This window comes from Hemicordylus capensis, chromosome 1 (assembly GCF_027244095.1).
Source record: "Hemicordylus capensis ecotype Gifberg chromosome 1, rHemCap1.1.pri, whole genome shotgun sequence".
Lineage (NCBI taxonomy): Eukaryota > Metazoa > Chordata > Lepidosauria > Squamata > Cordylidae > Hemicordylus > Hemicordylus capensis.
The window spans coordinates 404,854,379-404,868,640 of NC_069657.1; the positions used below are offsets into that span (position 1 = coordinate 404,854,379).

Here is a 14,262-nt window from a genome sequence, read left to right on the forward strand (position 1 = left end):
GATGAACTGAAGTTTATCAAGCCTGAACAACTGGAAATAAGAGATTGCAGGAATGTGGTAAAAATAGGCCCCACTGTGTGGCCAGATGGCATTTTGCTCTGCAGGCTTAATTTGGGGCTATCGGGACTTCTTAGTGAGTTATTTTGCTCTAGATACAAGGAGAACATTTTCCCACATAAGCTTCTTCTGTGCAGGCTGCGTGGAAGTCCTAAGTTATGAGCTCCAGCTAGCTTCTTCTTCTGTCCCTGGTTCATAAATATCTCCAACCTGCACTCCTCTTTTTTAAAGGAAATTTATGTTTTGCTGAGTTCATTTCTGAAGAACAAACAAGCATAAATCCTGATCTAAATGACGGCTTGTTCCAAATGTTGTTCTCTGTAAGTTGAAATTGCTGTTGCCAATAACTACACAACCAAGGATTGCAATAAATCCCATGCCACTTGGATTTATGTCAGTTGTGGAAATATTGCAGTGGGTGTATAGCCAGACACTCTGTAGGGTGTTCAAGAGTTAGTACTGAGATAGGCACTAACATACTTCTGTCCATGGATTAAAAAAAATATTACATTTATATTCTGTTTTTCCTCCAAGGAGCTCAGAGCAGTTATGTTATAAACATGGTTATGTTTATCCTCACAACAACCCTGTGAGGTAGGTTAGGCTGAGAGATGCAATTAGCACATGACTGGCCCAGAGTCACCCAGTGAGTTTCATGGCTTAATGGGGATTCAAACTCAGGTCTTCCCAGTCCTAGTTTAAGAGAATGGTCAGCATGTTTTGTGTCAAAAATGGAATTTACTGCCCGTTCTGACCTCAGAGTGTGTGGGTAGTGTTCCCCTGTGATATGTGACTTGGCTGGTTCACTTGAGCCATTCAGATTCTTGAATTCTTTGGTACTGGATGGCATGGCCTTAATCCAGAGAAAGAAGGCTGTGGCACTATAATATATCCTTCTTAGGGGATGGGGCTGATCTAGGAAGAGCATCTGTCTGCTTGCATACAGAAGGTTCCAGGCTCCCTCCCTGGCAACTTCAGATAGGGCCGGGAGAAAGTCCTGCCTGCAACCTTGGAGAAGCTGCTGCCAGTGTGTAGACAATACTGAGCTAGATGGACCAATGGTCCGACTCGGTAGAAGGCAGCTTCCTATGCTCTTAACTTAAATCTTAACTTAAATTAAGTGGCTGATAACCAGACTAACGCTGCACTAATGCAACAAGCAAAGATGCATGCACACAAGGTCGTATAGCTGAGCAGATGCTAAAAGATGCTCATTCGCTGGCTGTCTTGGTCCACTTGTGCAAGCATTGCTCTTGCACAAAAAGATAGTTGGCCACTTTGCATCATTCCTTGCAACCTATCTGGACTGAGGAAAAGGTTTCACAGCAAGAGACACATCACGGGTTGCGCAAGCACACTTTGTTGCAACACTGCTCTGGAACTCAAGCTCAAGCAAGCTTCAACTCAGTGGAATTGGCTAGCACAATGTCCTCAACTAGTGCAACATGTTTTACAAACTGTTTTAATTGTTTTAATAATGGTTTTATGTTGTTTTTACAGTTTTTGATTTTAATAGTTAATTGATTTTAGTTTTTGTTTTAATGTAAACTGCCCTGAGCCATTTTTGGAAGGGCAGTATAGAAATCAAATCAAATAAATCATAAAATAATAAATAAGTGCAGTGTTAGTCTGGATGTTAGTCAATGGGACTTGCGTAAATCTTGATAGGGATTCCTGGAGATTCTTAAAATGGGGATACCTTATGTATGTTCTGACTTTGGAATACAGTTGCGCAGCTTCCCTGAATACTAATTAGGAACCACTTTGCCATCCTTGATAGATGCTTTAGGACCACATCACTGATGGGCAGCATGAGCAAATGTCTGTTTATTTATTTATTTTTATTTTTTATTTTTACACCTATATCCCACTCTTCCTCCGAGGAGCTCAGAGTGGTGTAAATGGTTATTTTTATCCTCACAACAACCCTGTGAGGTAAGTTAGGCTGAGAGCTACATAACTGGCCTAGAGTCACCCAGTGAGTTTCATGGTTGAACGGGGATTCAAACTCAGGTCTTCCCAGTTCTAGTCCAACACTCTAATCACTATGCTATGCTAGCTCTTGCGGGGATTCAAGATTGTCAGCTACTGTTGTAGCACTCTCATGATTTTTGAAAGTCATAAGTTCTGCATTTTTGCTAAACATATAATATTGAGATCTTAAAGAAGAGTTATTGAAATCGGGCTTAGTTAGGGATGAGGCCATCCATATCTTATTAGTAACGCATCTGCTATGTCCCAGGTTCAATCCCTGACATCTCCAAGTAGGAATGGAAAGGACTCCTACCTGAAACCTTGGAGAGCTGCTCCCAGTCAGTGTAGACCAAAGAGCTGCTCCCAGTCAATGTAGACCAGGCCTGCTCAACTTTGGCTCTCCAGAAGTTTTTGGATTTCAACTCCCATAATCCTCAGTCACAGAGGCCCATAGCCAGGGATTATGGGAGTTGTAGGCCAACATCTGCAGGAGGGCCGAAGTTGAGCAGCCTTGGTAGACTGACCTAGATTGACCAAGGGTCTGCCTTGGTGTCAGGCAGCTTCCTAGTTTTCCTCTATTTCTAGGTACTGTCTGTCTCGTTACATTGCTGTACTGCTTACATTACAGTGTGCCCATGTTTTTTGCCAGTCTAGAAATGGCCTCCATCCATACAGGAAAAATGTAGTGTATGAAGGCGCAGTCCTTTGCTTTGTGTGTAAGCCTAAATAAGAGCCAGCGTAGTGTAGTGATTAGAGTGCTGGACTAGGACTGGGGAGACCCGAGTTCAAATCCCTGTTCAGCCATGAGACTTGCTGGGTGACTCTGGGCCAGTCACTTCTCTCTCAGCCTAACCTACTTCACAGGGTTGTTGTGAAAGAGAAACTCAAGTATGTAGTACACCACTCTGGGCTCCTTGGAGGAAGAGCGGGATATAAAATGTAAAAATAAATAAAATAATAAATAAATACATGCCTCTATAGTGTCATGTTTTGCCATCCCAATCTCACATGCTTCTGTCAGAATGAGCAATAAAAAAGGCCAAAAATATTAATATTAATAATGTACTTTATCATCTAATATTGGGTTTTCTGTGCTTGATAAGAGATTAGTGCTCATGTAATCAAAATGACAAGACAAATTCAAGGAGGCCCTTCTGCTGTGTTTTACAAGTTTAGCTTCTTGTCTAGTAATTGATGTATCATTTATTGGCTAGCATTAAGACGGGTAAAGGAAATCTTTCTTGTCATACATCATTTACCCTCACTTACTTCCTCTGTCGAAGGACCCATCACTCAGTAGAATGGATGTGCTCTGCATGCAGAAGGTCCTGTGTTCAGTCCATGGCATCTCCATGTAGGGCTGGGTTTGGAAGCCTCAGGAGCAGAGGTGCACCTAGGTAATTTTGGAGCCTGGACCTAAAGGCCTTTGGAGCCCACCCTCCCCATACAAATTAAGCATCATCATGCTCAGCCGGGAGACCACATCACCCAGGGCAGACTGGGGGGTGGGAGCAGGAGCTGCGGAGGCCCTGGACTTCAGCCCCGAAGTCCAGGGGTCAGAGCGCCTCGGCTTGGGAGCCATTTTTAAGCTCACTACAAGTGAGCATGTGTGACCATGTGAGCTGCCAGCTGTCCATCGTGACTACTGTCCATAGTGGTCCCATGATGAAGTGAAGTCTACCAAACCCAAACAACTGGAAAGTAAAAGGTAGTAAAGGTAGGTCTAACCATGTAGCCAGATGCTACAGGAGATAGGTTCACTACATGGCTGCACGCATCCTGTGATGACTGGGTAGAAAAAGATGACATTCATCGCAAGGAGACTTATAAGCCGTTTCCTTGTCCATCTCTTTCCACTCAGTCAGTATAGATATCTTTGAGCTAGATGGGCCAAGGGCTACTCTGTACAGAAACATTGAGGCGGGTCTCACGATCGGTGAGACCCGCCTCCAGAGGGTTTGCGGGGAGAGCGGGCTAAGCCCACTCTCTCCGCAGACGATCATCAAGCCCTCCTTGGGCGGCCAGATTGGCCACCCACATGACTGCCGGCTCCATCATGGAGCTGGCAGGGGCTGCGGGGATCGGGGCCGCATGCTCTGCACGAGCGCTCTGAGCATCCTGGAGAGACACCCCCCCCCCCCAAGCTGGGAGGCTGATTTTTAGCCTTCTGGTCAGGGGTCTCTTTGAGAGTTGCTGCGGCAGGAAGCCGTGCCACAGCAACACACGATCCACACACATGGCAACACATGATCAACACACTCGCTCCACTAACCTGGGCTTAGGGGAGGGCTTCGCAAGCAGGTTACCCGCTTTGTGGCTTGCCTGCGAGCCCCGTGCTTCTCACGATCAGCTAAAATAGGGCTAGCTCCCCTAGCCCGATTTTAGCTGAGCGTGAGAATAGCTTCATTGTATGTTCTGAAAACACCAGATGTGCTTCACGTCTAACTTTGAAGTTCAACCCCCATCAGTTGCTTATTAGTGCTTTCTTAGGTAGTAAATGTTTCAAAATGCCATGCATAGCACAAGGCTGACAAAAAAGAAAAAGAAAACAGAGAAGAACACATGTAGTGTGCTTGCTTTAAAATGCATTTCAAAGAGAGTTTTAAAGGTGAACTAAAATCTTTATGGGAACTAACACAAGAACAGTCTTCAATAATTAATACTCTGCAACTCCCCTACTCCTGATATTAGCATTTCAAAGCATTTATTCATCCCGCTGAAGCAAGCACTTATTCTTTTTCCCCCTGCATTAAAATAACAGTGTTGCTCAACGGGGGTTACACACCGTCACTATCAGAAAACTGGGAGCGTCAATCTGAACACAAATTTTCTGTTCTCTCCATTTTGCCATTTGTGGCTGTAGCAAAGGCTCAAGTAATTCTTTAAAAGAGGCCTCCCTCCCTCCCCCTCCCCCTCCCTCTCCCTCTCTTTTAAAGTAAAGGACTTTAAACGACAACAGCAGTATGCCAGCTGTGTCTGTTTCTTGATATAAACGTCCTCAGAACAGTGGTACATCTGCTGGTAACCTCCAGATTTGACTACTGCAATGCACTCTATGTAGGGCTGACATTGTATTTAGTCTGGAAGCTGCAATTGGTAGAGAATGCATCAGCCAGGTTGGTTTCTGGGTCATCTTGGAGAGACCATATTACTCCTATACTAAACCAGTTGCACTGGCTACCAATACGTTTCCGGGCAAAATACAAGGTGCTGGTTATAACCTATAAAGCCCTAAACAACTTAGGCCCTGGGTATATAAGAGAGCATCTTCTTCACCATGAGCCCCAACCTCCCACTGAGATCATCTGGAGTGGTTCATCTGCAGTTTCCACTGTTAGAGGTTGTTGATTTTTACCCACAGTAGGTAAAACAGCAGAGCACTAAGGAATGAGCACACACTCCAGTTACAGAGTAGGTAGCAGAGGATGGTTCGGATATTGCAGCTATTTAAAGAAAACACATGGAGATCCTTGTATGACTAAACACTAAATATTTATTGGTTCAATACACTTAGATAGGAAAGACCTATCTCTAATCTAAAGGACTACATAGTGGATAGGTAAGGAGAGAGAGGGATGTTTCCATCTGCTCTCTAGGAGGAAAGGAAGGATTGTGACTCAGCACAGGAAGTGCTGCAGAGTCAGTTCAGGGGTCATAGAGTAGGGACAGACAGGGAGACCCTGACTCACTGTCTCTACAACCAATGCCCCTAGTGGTCATTAGGACAGTTGGTGCAAAAGGTCGATGCACTGGAAGTTCATCTCCAACAGCCACTGGCTTGTCTGGTGGCTGCTCAGGGACAGGCCTTCTCTGTTGCTGCCCTAAGGCTTTGGAATGTGCTCCCTGCTGGAATAAGAGTATCTCCTTCTCTGACAACATTTTAAAAAGCCTCTAAAGACTTATGTTTTCACCCAAGCTTTTTAACTTGATTGTGGTTTGAAATTCTTTTAAAGTTTTCATTTTTTATTCTATTTTATGTTGTTGCAAACCACCCAGAGACAGAAGTTTGGGGCGGTCTACAAATTTGGGGAATGAATGAATATATAAATAAATAAATGCAAGATTGTTTATTTATTTGCCTTTATTTCTGGTTCTCTTCTACCCCACTTTGAAGGCTTGGGGTGGGTTGCAAATTAAGAGTGGCAGCCGACATGACGCACAGAAGTAGGTCAGCGTAAGAAGCACTGCAGATCTGCAGGAATCCTCCAGGGACCCTGTGGTGATGGAGTTTTCAAGCAAGCATGGAGGGGTGTGTGTGTGTGTTTGCTTCTCTCCTGTTCCCCCAAAAAGCCTTTTCCACTTGCAGGAGGATGTTTCTGAGGGATGCACAGCCCTCAGGAACATATTCCTGCAAGTCGAAAGGGCTTCTTGGAGGAAGGGGAGAGAAGTGAAAATCCCTCCCCCTCCGCACCTGCTCAGTTGTTGCTGCAGGGATGCTGGAAGCTCCCCGCAGCCCTTCTTACACTAACCAACTGCTGTGGATTATGTCAACCATATTGAACATAATATATGTTCAATTCTGGGCCAGTTCAGAATTCACAGACTTCTACATGCAATAATATTGGGGCTGCAGTGAGAACATGCCTGCCCCAGCATCACTTAATTTTATTACAACCAACATAGAAGCATAAAGTGCGGTATTTTTCCCCCTGTGGACCATTACATTATATTTTAAAAACATGGTGTTCTAGAGTTTATTCATTTTGCTTTTTGAACTGTTCTTCTATGGTATGGGTTATTCAAGGTGACACATGTGGGGCATGAGTCCAGGTTGATGTATTGGGGGAAAGATGCCGGGTCCAGCCAGGCAAAACACTGTACAGCTAGATCAGTGTCTGGATGAGTCCCATGAAAAGAAAAGGGTGCTGTGCAGGGCTCGTCAGTAATACTGCAACATCCTGTGATGATTTGGACATGTGACTGGGCCATCACAAATCTAACATCATAGGTGGGACCTTCATACCAGCTAATATCATTTCAAATGCAGTGCTTTCCAGTGGACTCAATTCACAGCTGAAACTCATGTAATGAAATGAAATGTAGAGATACATCTGCGCATGTGACTCAGCCTCAGCTACGTAAACATCGAAAACCTTCTCAAGCCATACTTTTAAAAGGCATAATTAAATAAAATCCAAATGTATCTCATTTATCATAGGAATAACTTTCTCTCTCCCCTCTTTCACCCATAGTTCACAATAATTTCCATGAAAAAAAGTGTCTGTCTCTTTCAGATAATCTGCTGCTGCTTCAAACATGGGCCAGCAGGGTGCGTTTCATCAGTGGCCGGGCTCTGCAGGATGTCACAGACCGCCTGGCAGGTAACAAACAGCTTGACTAATACCCACAGGAAATGAAAGAACATGGATAAGAATTTCTTCTAAATGAATAAAGCAATAGCTTAGGTAACAGAAGGAGGCAAAGGGCTTCTGTCTTCATAGCACAGTGACTTATATTGCCATTTACACCTATTCTGAGTAGATGTGAGGGCTCTTCTTCCTATACACTTCCTTTTAGAGCATTCTAAGGAGTCTGTCAGGCATATTGAACATATGAAGCTGCCTTGTATTGAGTCAAACCATCAGTCTGTCTAGGTCACTATTGTCTACAGTGACTGGTAGTGTTTTCAGATGGAGGTCTTCCATGGCTGGCCACGGATGAGGCAGCTGCCTCAGGAGGCAGATTGGTGGAATATAGGAAGCTGCCATATACTGAGTCAGACCATTGGTCTAGCTAGCTCAGTATTGTCTTCACAGACTGGCAACAGCTTCTCCAAGGTTGCAGGCAGGAAGCTCTCTCAGCCCTATCTTGGAGATGCCAGGGAGGGAACTTGGCACCTTCTGCTCTTCCCAGAGCGGCTCCATACCCTGAGGGGAATATCTTACAGTGCTCACACATCAAGTCTCTCTTTCATATGCAATCAGGGTGGAACCTGCTTAGCTAAGGGGACAAGTCATGCTTGCTACCACAAGACCAGCTCTCCTCTCCTGTAGGCAGTGAGTTGCCTAGTGGCCACTCCCACCAGCCTGCCACCTCACCCAGTTTGCTATCTCACCTGACCCGCACCCCCTTCACTCAGTGGTGTGCCACAGATGCTGCCACCATCCTTATCCCACTCCCTTCTGCTCATTCCTTGCCCCTGGTGGCACAGTGGTAAAACTGCCGCCCTGTAACCAGAAGGTTACAAGTTCGATCCTGACCAGGGGCTCAAGGTTGACTCAGCCTTCCATCTTTCCGAGGTCGGTAAAATGAGTACCCAGAATGTTGGGGGCAATATGCTAAATCATTGTAAACCACGTAGAGAGCTCCGGCTATAGAGCGGTATATAAATGTAAGTGCTATTGCTATTGCTATTGCTATTTTGAAAAGACCGAGGGTGACGCAGAGCGGCAGGAAGTGTTTTGAACCACTTCTTCCCACTCCATTCCCCACCTGCTGCCTTTCGAAAAAGCAGCGTGGAAGTAGCAGCAGGGGATACCTTGAGCAGTGCTGTACAGTGCTCTGTATCACTGAGCAGTGCTCTGCCCCATGATATCCCCCAATGGCCTTCAAGATAAAGGAAAGGGCAGCAGACAATTAATTGGAGATGAGGACAGTATTTGGGCAAAGGGGTGGGGAGGAAATGGAGATCAATCAGAAGGGTATTTGGGCAGGCTGTGTGCTCTGTACACTCAGAGGAGAGGGAAGGATGGACGATTGGGTGGAATACGTGGGGAGAGGGAGATTTAATGGGGTGGGGTGTATTACATTTTACACTCCCGTATTGGTACTTCAGTGTAACCTTTAGCAACACATTTCCATGTCCATTCATGACACAAGAGAGAATATCGATGCCTTTAAAAAATAACATAAATGGCAAGCTGTTACCCATTTGCACCAGGGGGTACAAAGTATCCAGCTGGATACTTTGGTCATACTCTCCTGTGGGTGCCCCTGCCTTCCTCATTGCAGAAGGTGGCTACAAACTGCTTTTTCATTTGCCATGCCCAGCCAATAGAACTTCCTCCGTAAGAAGACTTGCTTGACACCTTCACCACTTTCTTTTGTGTGCTAAGTCCACATCTTTCTGTTCTCCCAGGTCTGTTCATGCCTTGATATTGTAAAGCCTTGATATTATCCCTTGGAAATGGTTTTAGTTGCTATAAGCAGTTCTCATTGCTCTTGATGCCACTGCTTTCTCATGGATTTTTAAACATGATCTAGTATTTCTCTGATTTGATTGATTTTATGATGTACATTGCACTGGCTTATTTCTAATGAAAGGCATTGTAGAAATCAGTTAAATAAAATGGAAGAAGGGAAGCAGAAATAGCGACCTCAGGCCCAATCCATTCCTGAAACTAGACTTGAGATCACTTTGTGAAATGTTTTACTGGGCCCAGAGAACAGGCAAAACCCTGCAATAACTAAGCCTAGTTCCTCCAATGTCAAAAGTGTCAGAAAGATCTTCACCAGAAAGTTTGGTTTCTGTAATCAACCCTTGACTCTAAAACCTGCTGAAGTTATTCTTCATGAGCCACTGACCACATGCACTTAGGAGACCTAAATTGCACTTGTCGCTTTCTCATCAGATGTCACCAGAAGGTCACTGGTGTCATTAGAGTTCAACCCATAATGTGCCCTTTAGAGTTACAGTCTGGAAATCTGATAGGGCCATTTTAGACAGCTCAATATATGAAATAAGTAACTAAGCCATTCATCATAGCGAGGGCATTACAACTCAGCTATATTTTTCCTGAGGAAATATAGTATTGATGCCTCTGGTTTGGAAAGTATAAGGCCACAAGATCACTAGCTCCTCTGCTTGTTTGGTAAAATATCCCTAAGAAATTTAGAAAGAAAGAAAAAGATCTGCTACACACACACACACACACACACACACACACACACACACACACACACACACAACTTGTAACCTACCAAACAGACCGTTCTCAAAGCCTATAACTAAAGGCATAATCCACTTTTAATGGCGTAGTTGTCAGAGTGCTGGACTAGGACCAGGTAGACCTGAGTTCAAATCCCCACTCAGCCATGAAACTCACTGGGTGACTCTGGGCCAGTCATGCATCTCTCAGCCTAACCTACCTCACAGGGTTGTTGTGAGGACAAACATAACCATGTATACCGCTCTAGGCTGTTTGGAGGAACAGCGGGATATAAATGTAATAAAACAAATAAGTAAGTAAATAAGTAAATAAATAAATAAATAAATAAATAAATAAAGTAAACGAATGGCAATGGAACAAGAGCAGTGTCAGATATCTAGTGCTGTGAATGGTCTTGAAGGATGTGTTGCTGAAACACTCCAGAATTTCTTGTTTATAGCATAGCAAGCTGCCTTATCCTAAATCAAACCACTAGTCCACCATAGCGGCTGGCATGGGTGGGATAGAGGGGTGGTAAGTGAGCCGTGGGTATGGCTCATTCTCACTCTCCTCTCCCTACCCCAGCCACCACACTCTGCCTTGTCTCACCCACCATAGGGTCAGCCCTTGGCATGCAAGCTAACCAATCCCCAAACCAGGCAGATAACCAGTCTGCGTGCCAAGAGTTAATCCTGTGGCAGATGAAACAACGCAGGGTGTGGCAGCTGAGATGGGGAGAGGAGACCAGGAACGAGCTGCATCTGTGGCTTGTTTCCCGCCCGCCACCCCCCATCCTGTCCATACTGGCTGCTACTGCTAGTCCATCTAGCTTAGTATTGTCTCAGGGGACAACAGCAGCTCTCCAGAGTTTCAGACAGCGGTCTTTCCCAGCCCTACCTAGAGATGCCAGTATTGCCTGTTGGACCCTTTGCATGCAAAGCATGTGTTCTGCCACTGAACAATGGCCCCATCCCAAGTAAGGGTTGCACAAACAAAAACCATCATAAGAAAAATTATCTGAATCTTGACTGCGTGAGCAAATTCACAATAATGAGCAGCTCTTGGAATGTATAATGGTGCTCTGTTTTCTGTTTTGCAGTCCTCGTGGCTGTTGCTTATCCACAGAGGCCCCAGGCTGTAGAGCGTCATGTCCTTCCTGTTCTCTGGTACTTCCTAAGCAACATGATTGGCAATGGCGTATTACCTGGAAAAAGTGGGAATGTCAGAACTGTGGTTTCGAAACTTGCTAAGAGTCTGCACAAGCAAATGGGGCCGAGACTGGAAGAAAATGCTTCCAGCCAACCACAACACGTGATCAAAATGCTCCAGGACCTTCTAAATAATGAACACTAGTGAAGGAGATCCAGTAGCCAGTTTGGCACCTCAGAAGGCAGGAATGAAGTGGTGGACAATGAGAGTTTGACATTATTTAATTATGCTATTTTAAAGTGTAATGATCTACTACAGAAAGTTTATAGTAGTAACCCACTGTGGAAAGTGTATATAATATATTTTCCTGTAGAATTAAATCACATATTTTTCTAAGGTTTAACGTCCTTAACTATTGTCGGATAGAGTTTAAAATAGATTTTTCTATTTTTTAAAAAAATGTATGTACAATTGTAATTCTTAACTGTATATAAAAAAGAAAAATTTATTTATGTAATACATGTGTGTCAAAAAGAGGGTGAAGATGACAAGGATGAACCTTAAATCATGGGCAACTTGATCCACCATAGTAGACTGTCCAAACAAGAAGGTGTGTTTGTTTACTGGGGGACTGCACGTGCATCCACATTATTTGCCTGTAGGACTTCTCCTATTTGTACAGATGTTGTGTCATGACACCTCAACAAATGGGGAAGCCTGCCTGGTTTGCCATGTAGCTGGAATGCCAACACAGGAAAATTTAGGAGATAGTGAGGGGAGGAGCCAGCTGGCCTGGCTAGTTACCAAGTTCCTCACAGAACAGGTGTATAAGGCTTAAGGCCTAAGCCCTCTTCAGACATGATCAACGTGAGCAGCACTTGCACACTTACAGCAGGGAAAGAAGGGAAGACGTCTTGCCCTGCCGCTCACCTGCTCCCATGGGGATCACATGCTTATGGTGCCATTTGTCTGAAGGGGAGGTGACATAAGCATGTTCATTGGTGATTTTGTGAGTTGCAACCTTGATCAATCAAGGTTGTAGCTCATGGAATTGGTGGTGAACATGCTTATGGCACCTCCTCTTTCAGACAAGAGGGAGGGGATGAGTGACAGCGCTGAGGCGGGACTTCATCGCCACTTTCCCCTGCGTAAGTATGAGCGCTGCTCACACCGACCACATCTGAAGAGGGCTGTACTAGTTATCTCTGAATGGTTCATCTGTTCAATCTGTACCATCCAAACTGCAAGAAGGGACTTGAATGCTTGAATGGACCTCCATGCATACCGTTCCTTCTACACAGATAATTAGACTTCAAGGAGAAGCGTTTTACTCTAGCCTTCTTGACACCTAGTTTCCTATCACAGATCAACAGTGTCCAGTCACCAATTTACTACCTCAGTGAGAACTAGTTCTAAGATCATTCCTGGCAAAGAATTGATAAGGTCTTTATAGTCTGATGCCAAGTTGGCAGAATTTGTTGTGTCAGATGGGAGTTCAGTCATAACACCAGCACCGCTCGTTCATAAGCAGAATTTGAGTAACAAATTATATATATGCAAGGGATAGAACATAAGTGGTGTAAGCGTTGTAAGTGTGTGTGTGTGTATGTATGGGACAGGGTTGGCGGGGGGATAGGGAGGAAGATTGAGGCCTGGTTCATACAACTACTTTTGATACAACAACTTTTTGATAGTCACCAAAAAAGTGGGTTGTATCCTAACCTTTTGCAAAGTGCTCCTGCATCTTAGAAAGCTTCTTTTGTGAATAGATGGATACTTGTGCTTACATAACAAGTCCTCCCATGAGCAGAAAGAGTTGTAAACACAAGACTCTTTCCTTAAGCAGAAGGAGCTCCAGTGAAGTGCCTCACAGAAGGTCATGATACAAACCACTGACTTTTTGCTGGAATTGTGCTGCAATTAAAAAGGTGTTCTTTTAATATTGCACTCATGTGCTATAAGCAAAAGTTACTATGCCCTGAATACAAATTATCTGTATACAGTAGCTGCCAGTTTTATTATGTTAAACAGAACACATATAGCATATTCAGAAAATTTAGTATTTTGGCGTGGTAGCTTTTGATTTTACTATACAAAGACAACATTGCAGAAACACCCAATAACATGTAAATTATGAGTACAAATCACCGCATGGTGATGTTACTACCTCAAAGGTGGCTGTGATCACTAACCTTATATGGCCATTTTGAGACGTATGTTGTGTTGAAGCTGCTACAGGCTGTTTCTTTTCAGTGTGGTGACCCGTTTTATAATTGTGACTTTTATCTCCACTGGTTTAAAATTCACTGTGCCAGGGGATTTGAGGTGGCTTCACTATCTCAGCTGCCACTTCAAAATAGCCATGTAAACCACCCAAAGTAATACCTAAGACATACTGTGGAAAGCAGGAAGTGGACGTGTGTATGGAGAGAGAACTAGGGAGGTGAGATGGGGGGAAGGCTGTGATCATGTGTATGCCCAACTGGAAATCTATTAGAAAAACATATAACTAAATGGGGATTAAAAACCCTTTAAAAAAACAGAGCAGAAAGAAAGATCTCTAAACATAAGAAGACAGATAAGCACAATGATTCAGCCACTCAGAAGGACTCCTGGTTCCGACTTGTTAAAATACCTGAGATTTTGCAGTATGATGCTGTTTACTTTGTAGAATGTGAACCTACCACCCTTCTCTATCCAATATTATTACAGAGCTTGCTTCAGTGATGAGGTGAAGGGTTTTAAAACATACAGGATTATTGGAATGTTTCTAGAACACCAGCATTCTGCACTGATTCTGGAACACCCAGAATCTCAATCTGAATAATTAGGAAGAACAAAATATTTCATTATTATCTTTCTGAAATGCTCTAGAGCAACATTTGAAGAACACTATGGAAGACATCTTTATAAAATGTTAACATTGGGGAAAGTCTTGTATGTGGTATACATGTCGAAGATGGTTGAGTCTAATATTAAAAAATCATGATTTAGCGTCCCTGTTTATTTGTCTTTTAGTTCTGGATCCTCTTTACATCTGTGTCCCAAAGGTACCCTCTTTCCTCATTCATTTGCACTGTACCACTAAGATGGGAGTGAGGTGGAATAATTAGCACAAGGAGGAGATATCAGCAAGTGCACTGCAGTTATTGATTTGGATTAGATATGCCTGCTCTGCTGTTTGAACTAGCACCAGGGGTTGTCAGAATCTCCA

General features: G+C 43.9%; 1 protein-coding gene across 9 annotated transcripts in view; it reads left to right on the forward strand.

Moving 5' to 3' along the window:
• Positions 1 to 14,044, forward strand: part of TOGARAM2 (TOG array regulator of axonemal microtubules 2) — a 124,329-nt gene extending 110,285 nt beyond the window's left edge. For all 9 annotated transcript variants that reach the window (XM_053306558.1, XM_053306586.1, XM_053306532.1 and 6 more), the window contains 2 exons: positions 7,266 to 7,352; positions 10,999 to 14,044. In XM_053306558.1, the coding sequence (XP_053162533.1) occupies positions 7,266 to 7,352; positions 10,999 to 11,252 (341 nt within the window). In that variant the 3' untranslated portion in view covers positions 11,253 to 14,044. The remainder of the gene's footprint in view (positions 1 to 7,265; positions 7,353 to 10,998) is intronic.
• Positions 14,045 to 14,262: the final 218 nt, after the last annotated feature.